The 12,369-nt window shown below is 42.7% G+C and overlaps 1 protein-coding gene across 3 annotated transcripts in view; it reads left to right on the forward strand.

The window, feature by feature from the left end:
• The window catches only part of RUNX2 (RUNX family transcription factor 2), a gene marked incomplete at both ends in the record, with an annotated part of 213,030 nt that overhangs the window by 99,550 nt on the left and 101,111 nt on the right, over positions 1 to 12,369 (forward strand). For all 3 annotated transcript variants that reach the window (XM_084203333.1, XM_084203334.1, XM_084203332.1), the window contains one exon: positions 11,172 to 11,345. In XM_084203333.1, coding sequence (XP_084059459.1) covers positions 11,172 to 11,345 — 174 coding nt within the window. The remainder of the gene's footprint in view (positions 1 to 11,171; positions 11,346 to 12,369) is intronic.

Below are 12,369 nucleotides of genomic sequence, written 5' to 3' on the forward strand. Positions count from 1 at the left end.
CCCAGAACAGTAGGGCTAAAAAGAAACCTCAGGCAGCCTAGTCCATTTTTACTCAGAGGAAGTATTAGATATACTTAGATCATCACTGACTTCTGTCCAAATTTTTAAATCCTCCAGTACTGAGCCTTCCACTTACTTACCAAGTCTGGAGTTTGTGATGGTTTTTTCCCTTTATACTTAAAAAGGAATTTGCTAATACTGTACATTAATCTCTTAAATCTCCTCTACCTCAGCTGAAGGCAGCTTTTTCTTGTGCTGTTCTCAGATGACACAGAGATCAATCGATTACCATTTTCTGTAGAAAACATTTTACTCTTATCATGTCCTTTCCTGCTAGTCTGTTTTCTAGACTAAACAAATGTATTTCCTTCAACTTTTCCATGTTGCTCATGCTTTCTGAATCTGTTATCGCTCCTGTTGCTCTTCTCTGGATTCTCTCTCATCTGTCTGCATCTTTCTTAGAGGGTGGTGTCCCACACTGAATAAAGCAGTCCAGCTGATGTCTCACCATTTCTGAGCAGCCTGTAATAGATACCTTCTATGTCTTGTATGTAACATGACCATTAATCTTTCCCAGAAATGCATTTACTTCATTTTTTTGAAAAAAAAGGAAACAGAATGCCATTATTGACTCATATTCAACGTGCAACTCCCTGCCACCCCCAGACCTTCTCTGCAGGGCTGCTGGTTAATAGGTTTGTCATTGTGGTGCATTTGGCTTCTTGTTCCAAAGTGTAACACAAAGCACTTAACTTTTACTGCATGTCATCTTACTAATGACATGTCAAGCACAATTTCTCTTCCTTGCTAAGTTCATTCTGAATTCTGAGCTATTTCTCCAAGTATGAAGATTCCACCTTACTGGAAATCATCTAAAGATTTTCTAATTGTGCTTTGTACTGCATCATCCAAATTATTAAAGGAAGTATCAGCTATTAATTGTCTGAATATACATAAAACACCTTCCATTTCAATATCAGTAGTGATAGTCAGGGGGCAACTTTGTCACACCCAACCCCCATCCATTCATCCTTTATGTCTGTGTTTTATCTTTTACATCATAGAATCATAGAATGGTTCCAGTCCAAAAACCTTAAAAAATCTAATTCTAGCAGCCCCTTCCCCTGTGGGCAGGGACACATTCCACTACCCCAGGTTCCTCCAAGCCCCATCCAACCAGGTTTTGAACACTTCCAGGGTTGTGGCAGCTTCTCTGGGCAACATTTTCTAGTATCTCACCACCCCCACAGTAAAGAATTTCTTCTTAATATCTAATCTAAACCTACCCTTTTTCTTTCTCTCAAAGACCTGAAAGCAGAAGTTAATCCATCTAAGCCTCCACCTGAGCCTTAAATGCCCCTGCTGGCATTGGCAGGGAGAGGTGAAGCATAACAAGGGTTAAAAACTGCAACTCACCTGCAGGATTGTTGGCAACATCTTCAGGCCAATGTTTCTCCTCTTAAGCCCAGCTGCAGTGTTTATGTGCTGCTTAAGGCTGTCCTTCCTCAGAACTTGAACATCATGTAGGTGCTTGTGCAAGAGCTCTGAGTACACAGAAAGTTGAATGCCTCGTGTAGCATGAGAGTTGCCCCATGAACCCACTCACTGCCAGCAGCACCAGACATTTTAAGCATTTGTGAGTAAAAATAAGAGCAAAGAATAGTGTTAAGCGTAATTTTTATTGGGAAACCACCAATTCCTTATACCTTTCAGGAGGAAGAAAGGGAGACATCCATCAAACTGTCATTACAAATTTGATGCCACAAACCTAAGCTCATGGAGCCGCCAGGAATCTGTAAACCTTTTAAAGGATACGCCTGTTTTTGACATTCAAAATAAAAAATCTTTATAGATTTTTGTGGAAACACCGATCAGCCAGCAGCTAAATGACATTTTTCAGCAGTCAGACAGACTCCACACAAACTGAATAGATGTCCAGTTTTAGAAGGACAGGTAATTACTTTCTGTGCTATGCCCAGGAACAGAAAATACTTGGCCTGTTTTACTTACTGAGTAGGAAAAGATGTTTGAGGGTGGTTGGTTGGGTGGTTGGTTTTTTTTTTCCCAAAGGCTGCTGCATCCTGGCTTCTGCCTCCATATAGCCTGAGTGTAGGTGCCCTTTATATAACAATAACTTGATACTACTCAAAATACTTGGCGCTGCAAGCAGGGGAGTGGAATGCAGTAAGAACACTTTAGCAGGTCTGAGGGCGAGTAAACTCCAGTAGTTTTGGAAGGAGAGGACAGAGTTTTCAGTGTACGTCTCTCCCTTACTTGGCATTTGCCGACAATAAGAACACAAGGATTAACGCAGCAGACTCCGTTTATTACACTTGGGTGGATAAAGCAATTATCTGTCTATCACGGCTGTAGTAAATTGTGCAACAGCATTAACATGGGTGGATACGTGGATAAATGCTAACTCTGCCACAGAGGGTGCTGATACACAAGATAATCCTTCAAACTGAACTTGTAAAGACTGTTTTCTTTCAGAGTTTAGATCATGTTACCCACCAGTATAGATTGAAACGGCATCTTTTTTTTCTTTTTAACCGCATTTTCAGGTTTCTTTAGCCATCTGAATTGCATTAGCAAGGTTATTTTAGAAATGTCCCGCTTTATTCAAGTTTAAACTGTCTGCTTAAAACCTGCTGCATGGATATAAACACAGTAGTTTTCTAACACAGCAAAACAATCTGTTGAAAGATACCAAACACACACACATCCATCCATTATTGCTTAACTGCTGTGTCTTCCATGCCTGAATTCCCACTGTAACCGCAGCGTTCAGCGTGTAGTGCGCTCCTGGTTTTGGGGGTGTAAAACAAAACCAGGAATGAAAATGCACCTATTGATGTCTAGAGAGCAGTGCAGCATCCGAGAGCTCTACACTAGATTTAAACTAAGCGCCTTAAGTCTGGTTTAATGGCTGTGTTTACATCATTCCTCCCCCCCCCCCTTCTTATTCTTTTTAAGTAATCAGGTTTCACAAGCGTTAAGAAAACCATCCTCTCCTGCCAGCTGGAGGGAAGCCAGTTCAAGGAGATTTTTTTTCTCTCCCCCTCCTTTACCCCCTTCCTCACTATGATCTTTACTGCCTGGTGCTGCAGCAAACAAACAGCAGAAACTGGTGAGATATTTGCAGGACAGCTACCTTCTTGGAGGGGGGAGGGGGGAAACTTTGCTCCTCAAAGATTTTGCTGCGTTCATGAGGATGATAAATCAGAATGAAGAGCTCTTGAGCTTTTCGGGACTGCCCTTGTTTTCCCTCATCCCTGCTTCTGATGAAAAAAGGGGGAGGAGGAGGGGGAGAGTGTAACAGATACCAGCATGCAAAGGGAGCTAAGGCAGGGACTGAGACTTGCGTGACAGTCTCTGTTTATAAGAGTTGTCTTTAATGTCTACAAGTGGCGATACCAGCAATGTTTAGCTGGTTTCCTGGCTCACGTGAACACAGATTCCTTTATGTTCATCAAGGATGGATAAAGGTAAAGGCAGGGCATTGTGGAGCAAGGGGGTCCCACCTGCTCCTTCCCTGAGCTGGCCTTTTTAGGCTGATGATCCTACTGTGTGTTGCTCAAATTTGAAAAAGCTTCAAAATCTTAATCAGAATTAGAAAGTTTTTCAAAAAGAAAAGAGAAAGGAACAACCCCACCACTGCAGCAATGGCAGACCTGGCTCATTCACCTTGAGTACAGAGTCAGAGCAGAGAGCTGCATGACTCTTGCAGCTCTGGATGAATTGGAGGGTAGGAGGGAACTGGTGCAAAAGCAAGCCCACTGGAGCCTTTCCTGCTCGGTCTGTCCTTTTTCTCAAAGCACCGTTTTGGTTTCATTTGTTAGATCTCCCAATTTTGCTGCTTTAACAAACCCTTTCCTGTGCAGTGCCTGGCCAGCTCAGCCCCTGCCATCTGTCCCCATCAGTCCCTCAGCTGCCAGACGAGCAGCCTGGAGCCCTGCTCCAAGGAGGCATTTTTTACCTCTCTGTGTAGAGAAATTCTGTGAGCAGGAGGTTCCTTTGCAGCTGTTGCAGTTCAGTGAAAACCCCCAGCCTCTGGGTCTACTTTCAGCTGGGTCCATGCTCTTCACGGTCCCCAGCTGAAGTTTAGAAAGCACTTTGTGTCCTCAAAGCTTTAGAGTCATTCCCACAGGTACAAAGGGACACAGGTTACACCCCCATGGGTCATTTCTTCTCACCCTTCCTTCCCCTTTCTCCCTCCAACCTACCCTTTTTGTCCTGGTGGGATGAGTTGAGAGGGCATTTCCTCTGCTCCCAGTAAATCAGTGGGGCGATGACCACTGACACCAGAGGTGTTCCATAGGCTTGTCCTCAGTGCTGAGGTTCCAACTCCCTTTGCCTCTGCTCACCCAGGGTAGGAGCCACAGCTCTGGGAAGATGGAAATGTCCCTGGTTCCCCCAGGATCCGGATCTGGCCCTTATGGACCCATACCAGTAACCTGCAGAGCAGGAGTCAGGGAGGAGGGGCTCATTGGGATTTTGGCAAATGGATACACGTTAGATCTGTTCCACAGGAACTGAGCCCCTCCACAGCGTGCATTTGTCTGTCTTTATTATTTCCTTTTCTCTGCAGTAGTTTCAGGTACAGGCCTGAGCTGCTTTGGGTAAAAATATGCCTTTTTTAAGAACAAAAAGAGACAGGGTCTTGTTTTCTGCCTGCGTCTGAGTGACTCCTGTTGGCACGAACAGGGCTCTGTGTACAGTCAGAAGACTAAACTCCCAGTCTAATGCAAACTGGTGCCCTTAGCTATTTAAAAAACAAACTTTTTTTTTTTCTTCATTGAGTGAATTAACTACAGTTACTGCACCTATGTAGCTCCTTGTTTTATGAACTATAAGAACCTTTCCTATGCACAGCCTATGGCCTAATTATGTAATTATGTCTCTTGGGTGGATTATATTTTTCTTCTCATAATTGTGTCTTTACCTAAGAGACTGGAAGGGTTCCAAGCTTTCTCCTTTCCTGGGCAAAAATTGTTTGGCTCTTGTGTTTTGGGTTTTTTTCCATGAACTTTGGATTGGGTGCATTCAGCAGGATTGGGTGGGGAGAAACCAGTCCAATGACAATTTGTCACAAGGCAAGGGACACAAGAGGGACCCTCACGACTTTCTTCAGAGGTTTTTTCCTTGCCAAAAGCTAATGTGAATCTTCTGGGCTTCTGGTTTATGGCTCCCTTATTTTTACCTCCAGTGCATAGATTGACACTGCTTTGGAGTGACATCTTGCTGCAGTAAAGTATTGTCTGAAATGTGTAACAGATCAGTGAGTATTTTTGCTTCATGGTGAATGCTCAGCATTATGCAGTCCCTGCACAACAGCTGTTAGGAAGCCTTAGGCTCAGGTCTCAACTCCTTTGCTGTGGCATAAATGTGGGTCCCTTGACTTCAGCTTTATCAGCCTGTAGCTGAATTCAGTCAAGCCCATATCAGTACCTTCCAGTTACCCCTGTTCCACAAAACCAAACAGGATGAAATGCAGGTAGGCCTGCAGAGAGAATTTAAGGAGAATTTGTGGTGAAATTAGAGGACAGGTAGCTTGTCTTTTTTGTGGTGTGAAATTGTCTTCTACTACGTGTATGCAGAAGAGTAGACACTACAATGTACACTGGAATGCTGCTGGTGTTCCAGGGTTAAAAGAGAAAAAATCAAAGGGCCTGTCTCGAAGACATGTAGGGTTAGTAGAAAAAAATATGCCCACTCTTTACCTTTTTAAAGCACTTTGGAAAACAGTGGGAAAAATCAAAATTTGGGTTCTTGATCTCTGTTGCGTTTTTCTTGGTGTTAAGAGACAGAGGTGCACAGCCTACAAATTCACAGGTCATGAACCGGGTGATTCTCCTACTTTCTGCCACCCCTTAACCTGAAGAAAAGTTCCTTTTCCTGTTGGTTCACTGCACCCAGAGCTGTAGAAATCCTTGGTTACTAGCCCTTGAGCTCAAAGAATTTTTGTCTAAGTGGGCTTGCTTTTCCAGCTGTAGTCACTCCATGGAATGACTCTGAACTTCACTGTCTGGTGCTGAGCGCATTCGTGACATAAGCTAACAGAAGCCATGGTGGCATTTCACAATGGGTCATCACCCTCCATTCTGCTTGGGATGTCCCAGAAAATGTGTCTCCAGCAGGTGACAGCCTGGGCTCTTACTGCCATCACCTTTCTGCCATCCCTTGCCTCTTTTATGGAGACACCTGACTCCCACAATACTTCTTGCTAAGGCAAAAGCAGAAAAAGATAGAACTGGGTGATGACTGAAAATAGCTAGCCCAATGAGGAGTGATAAAAGCATCTGCTGAAAATCTGGTTACCAGATCTCCTGGGTACCAGGAAAAAAAAAACCACACAAAAAAGCTGGTGGGTGGTGTACACGGTACAAAGAAAGGGAGTCCCTGAGTGTCAGCATCTGGCAAGGCCACGTGTAGCGTAATCTGATTAGTTTTCAGTTCCACACCCACAAGCTGAAAGATAAAAACGCACACCCCTCCTCCCTGAGGAGGTAAAAATATTCAAGCATCAACACCACATTTACATTCTGCAAGTCAGCCTCTTCCACAGACCGATTTACATCTTGCCTCCTCCAGCAGAGTGGTGGAAGTTCAGTGATGAGAGACGAGCTCACGTCCCTTTCCAGTTACCACATCCAGCAGACTCGAGATTGCCTTGCTTTGATCTGGAAGACAGTCCTTTGCTTAGTTTAAACTGAAATGATTAAGCTGGAGATGAAGACTCCTCACATCTTCTGCCATGCCTGGGATGTGATAATTGAACATCAGCTTCCATGGGCCACACGAACATGTTCTGAGGCTGGGCTGGCGAGCAGAAGCAGCAGCAGCACAGGCACTGACTGGCTGGCTGCAGTTTTCACTGACCTTACAGCACTCTCAGTACTGATTTGATTCATGTAAAATGGCCAAAATTGGCACAGGAGAGGGTTAATGACAATGTTTCTGTCTCCAGAAATTTATTCAGGTTGGTGTTTGGCTTGAAACAGCTGAGTAGTGGTGAAAGATCAGAATATTTCTTGTTATTTTGGAGCAAACACTGGATTTCTGATATGCAGTGTGTTTTGTACTGTGCCAGCAGACAAATCTGAACAGCTTGTTTAGCTCTTGACTTTGAACTCTCAGTTTTTCTCATCTCTTTCCCATCTCCTCACTGGTGACATGATCTTTTCCAGTGGCTACTGGGTCCCATTCTTAGTCAGAGACTCATGGGTCAGCTTCCATTTATTTTTCACAACATTTCACATCCAAGTCTGCTTAAGTCCACAAGCATTCTTTTTCCCCTCCAAGCCAAATCCATTCTACAAATTCATCTTTACAACAGAGCAACAGGCACTAAATGAAGTGTTGCAGGCATTGGGGTAGCTATAACACTATTTTATTCTACTCTTCACATAGTTTCTATATTGCTTTTTGATGTACTCACTGCTGCAGCAGATCATGGATTCTCCCTCAGCTATCCACACTTGCTACCCTAATCTTTTTTCCTGAAATAAAATTATGCCTCAGTACTGAGACTGAGGAATACAGCTTTTCTTAGCACACTCCCCTGGGATCAGGAATTTCTCTGTCAACGGACGCATATATCAATGAGAGATGAAAAGCAGCTTGTGGAATGAGTTTTAAACATGTATCACATATTTCATTCCTGCTGCTTATGTGCTACTCAGAAGGTCTTTTTAGAGTGTTTTCAGCCCATACCTCATGGCTCCTCCATACTTAACAGGATATTTTTTCCTGCGCAGAAATCAAGGCAGGACATTTCTTTAAATTGCCCACACGCCTTTGTGAGCACCTCCTGAATACAAAGGTTTTTTTGAGTTTCCTGCTTACTTCCAGTGTGAGCACGTCTCAGCCTTTATCAAAGCAGAGAAACCCATAATGTGCAAAGCTGCAATGTCATCTTGTCTCCCTGGGATATTTCACTCGGGGACTGTGGCTCCTTCTGTGGATCCCTTTGTCACAACATGACTCCGTGTTACAACCCTAAATTTTAAATGTCCAGAAGGGGAAGGCAAGTCTGCCTTTGGCCCCTTGCTGGTTTCTGGGGACTTGCAGTTCCATTGATGCCTGGGGTCTTCCAGATGTGCATAGAGCTCTCTCTTCCCTACTTTTTTTTTTTTTTTTGGGTGGGTGGGGGGGAAGTAGCAACACCCAAACCCACACATCTATAGATCATTTCAATTCAACCAGATGTGGAAATCTTTTTTCTTCTTCCTGTATGCCCCTTCTTTTTCGGTTTCTTTTTTTCTTTTTTTTTTTCCCCTGCCTGTCCTAAAGTGCTCTATTAACCAGAGCTCTGCTATAATACACATAATTAAGTATAAACTCTGTTCTAACAAAGCTGTGTATGACCAAGCAGAATGTGATGAAAACAAGGCTGAGGGTTATCTGGCACAGGTCAGTGCAGGAATGGTGGTGACCTGTGTAATAAATTATTTATTGAGTTACCTGAGGACAACTGAAATAGATTATGCACCAGTTTGTTAGTGGTTCTTTAGTTAAAAGGTCACTACATGAACATAGCACAGGGTTTTTTTCTACAGAAATTCTAAATCAAATTCACTTTGGGAGTGAATTCATTCCCAGCTAAAATCGACTCTCGTGTGTGAGACTGGTGATGGGCTTATAACATTTGCCTTATTTTGAGACCTCTTGAATTTCACAAAGTCCCAGAATTGTTTAGGTTGAAAGGGGAGTTAAAGATCATCTTGCTCAAAACCCCTGCCATGGACAGGGAGACCTTCCACTATCCCTGGTTGCTCAATTTGCCAAAGGATGATCAGGAATGAGCAGAAGAGAAAATGGAGGGGAAGGATATGTCTTTAGAAAACATAGTGGAAAATATTACTAGCAAAGGGAAAAGCAAATGCATAAAAATTGTGGAGGAAAAGAAGAGGGAGAAATCCCAAGATAATACTGACTGCATGTGTATGTAAAAGTAATTTCTTCAAATTTGGCAGCACCCAAATTGTACAAATCTTAGTTTAAATGGATTGAGACTATAATGCTGAAGAGTACAGTTTGGATGTGATCTTGCTAATTAAACTGCTATTATGGAGTTTTTACAAGCCTAAAAGTCATTCCCTATTTAAAATGGTTGATACTTTTCTCAAGAGGGGAGTAGGCACCCATGGCAGCTCTAGCATGGAGCAGCACTTTCTCCCTAAGGAGAAGGCTCCCGCCTACCCCGTGCTTTTAGACTGAGTCATTACGGGGGAGAAAACCCAGACTTCAAAGTACCAAATTATGGGTCAACTAATTACTTTTTTAAAATTGCTAGAGAAGCTTTTCCAAAGTTAAATCCCATCAAGTTCCCCTCATCTCCCAACCTGAACCCTTCTCTGTCTAGAGCTATGATTTCTCTGAATCCAGTCTGGGTTTATTTAGTTTGGATATTGCATTGCCTACGTGCCATGTTGGCACTGTGGTACCAATTAGATGGTGGGGACGCATGTACTCAGTACTGTGGTGAGAATTACTATTAAAAAGCTTTTTTTTTTTTAGCAGTGGTAGCCTGATAGTTCAATCTCAAGATTCAGTGGCCTCGTTTCTGCTTCTAACATAAATTGAACAGCATTGGTTCTATGGCCCAAAGACTGATGGGACAATCTTCCCATGTTTGCAGAGCTGAACTCTTGTAGACTCCAGACAGATGGCTGTATTCATACTGCTGAGGAACAACATGGATTATCTCAAGCCACTGGTGATTATTTGGAAGGGTTCAAGCCCAAACCATACCAGAGACCCTTCCTGTTAAAATGTTAAAAGCATTAAAATACCCCCCCCAATTATTGCTTGTGCCAGGGCCCTGGCACTGCTTATAGGGATGGAGGCAGATTTGTTTCTGGGTTGAAATCAAGGAGTCTGGGCCCCCCTTTCAGCTCTGCCAGAGGCTTTTTGCATGACCTTGATCTGTAACTTAGGGTAGGCTTCATTCCATTTAACGTTGACTAATGGCGAGGGCGTCTAATTAAACCAGTCATGTGTGCTCCCTCTCTGATCAGAGAAGGAAGAGAAAGCAAATTCAGGAGGTGAATCATGCTGTTTTAAGGCGAGTGTCAGAGACAAATGAGATGAATTGCCCTCTGGAAGTAGCTATTTCTTTCCATTAACCGAAGAGGAAGTCTACATTAGAAGAGTTTAGACTATATGCCTGATTTATGAATGGTTAAAGTTAAGTAAAATTAGTCCTGTCCTCAATCTCTATGCATACCTTTTTCTCCCTGTGCTGAATGATAGAAATAACACCTTTTGCACCTCACGTTCAAAGGCACCATTGGACAAGGAGCATCCTTTGGAAAGAAATTAAACCTAGGAGCAAAAATACAACCATTAGAGAAGCAAAGCCCTTGCTCTTGAAACATCTCAATGACAGCAAAAGCAGGACCATTGGGGGCATCCCAGTGCTTTGCCATTTTCCCCCTTCATATTTTGTCAGCAAAACACTCCTAAATGAGTGTTCCAAATATATCCAGGGGAAATTGGCCTTTTTTGGGTGAGTGCAGTAGGAGCACTGAGGAAGGCTGACCATGCAAGGGTGTGTAGGGCCCAATACTGGCCAGCAGGTTTAGAGGTTTTCCTTGGATACTGCTCTTCTCAACTGACAGGCACTAATTACTTTTTGGAAAATCTCCCAGAGGAATGAAAGCTAATGACTAACTATAACAGAGTTAAAGAAAAAAAAAAAATAAGGGGAGAAGAAAAGCTTGCATTTTCTTTGCAAAAATCCACAACATCTAAACCAGGCATGGAGTAATTGTCCCAGTTGTTAAGTTGTAGGTACATATGAGGCTTGCTTTTGGAAGGGAAAGTTTGCCTGTTTAACTACCTTGGGTAGTTAAAGGAGAAAAGAAAAGAAAAAGACAAAAAAGACCTTGTGTGGGTGTCCTGATAAGTGCTTATTTTGATCCAAATTGTAATATGTTACACGTGTATGGGCACAGCTGTGCTTGATAAGGCTTTCACCAGCACAACCATGTCCAAAACACAACCCCCTCACAATGTTTCTCTGTTATTGGGGGTAGCTGAGATACCTGTAAATCCACTAAATCTAGTAACAGGTCCTTAGAGACCATTTTGGGGTTATTTTGGGGGTGTGTTAAATTACTAAATCTTGTTATTAACGCTTTTATTTTATGATTTGCTGTTTCCAGGGCACAGACAGAAGCTTGATGACTCTAAACCTAGTTTGTTCTCTGAGCGCCTCAGTGATTTAGGGCGCATTCCTCATCCCAGTATGAGAGTAGGGGTCCCGACCCAGAGCCCACGGCCCTCTCTGAACTCTGCACCAAGTCCTTTTAATCCACAAGGACAGAGTCAGATTACAGGTAAGAGACAGAACCATAGGTTTGACTTGCACAGGCATTGGTAGTAATTGCTTATGGATATTTGTGTCTCAGCTGCAGTCGAAGAGGCTGTTACAGAGTGGGGGATGTTCTCCAAGCAAAGCTAGGTGGGAAGTGGATTTTTCTATAGTGCTTGAAGCTGAAAATGTAATTTATTTTTTTTTAATATATTTTTGCCATAAATCTAAAATAGTCAATCCCAGGTCATTTGAGTAGGGATATGGTGAAATTCTAACTGCCACGTTGCTCTGCCTTCTCCGTGTTGCAATAGTACCTTCAGTGTACAATAGAATGAACATTTTTATTCAGCCTTGTTATTTTGCTGTCGTGTTAAGGGAAGCAGCCAGCACTTAATGGTCTTTTTATCAGAATAATAATAAAATCTTCTCACATGGTGGTTTCCTTCCACCACCAGTGCTGACCACGGTTACAATAAATGAACTGGGTTATGGAGAAATCTCCAAAGGTTGCTCCTGAGGCTTGTATGCAACATTTATGATTGCATGCTGAGAGACAGATTTCATTGTGCTGAGAGAAATCATAAAGCACCCACCATGTGTCACAGATTAGAAGGCTGAAATAAGATGTTTAACCGCAGCTATGCCAGAAGTTTGCAGCAAAACTGTGAAGACTACAAAATAAACCAATTTTGTTTTTTCTAAAGTCAGCACTGGTTAAATTTTTCAAAAGAGATTCAAAACAACTTCTATCTAACTTTGGGCATTTCGAGATTCTAAATTTCTGCTGACATGTTTGTGTCTATCCAGGATGTAAAGAGGTCTTACCCCTGACCAATTGCTAGAATTGTTGGAGAACTTCACCTAGATGCAAGTCTGTCAACACAGCTCTTGGCTCAATTCCCTAGACTGATTTAATACTCACTTCTGCTGCTACAGTTGTGTCCACAGCAGAGTCCTTTGCCAGCATTTTACACCAGCATTCCTTTCCTGGTAAAGCACTCCTAGTATAGACATAGTCTTTGAGTCAACCTAGGAAGATTTCTAGT

The sequence above is a fragment of the Fringilla coelebs genome, assembly GCF_963513975.1.
Source record: "Fringilla coelebs genome assembly, chromosome: 3".
NCBI lineage: Eukaryota > Metazoa > Chordata > Aves > Passeriformes > Fringillidae > Fringilla > Fringilla coelebs.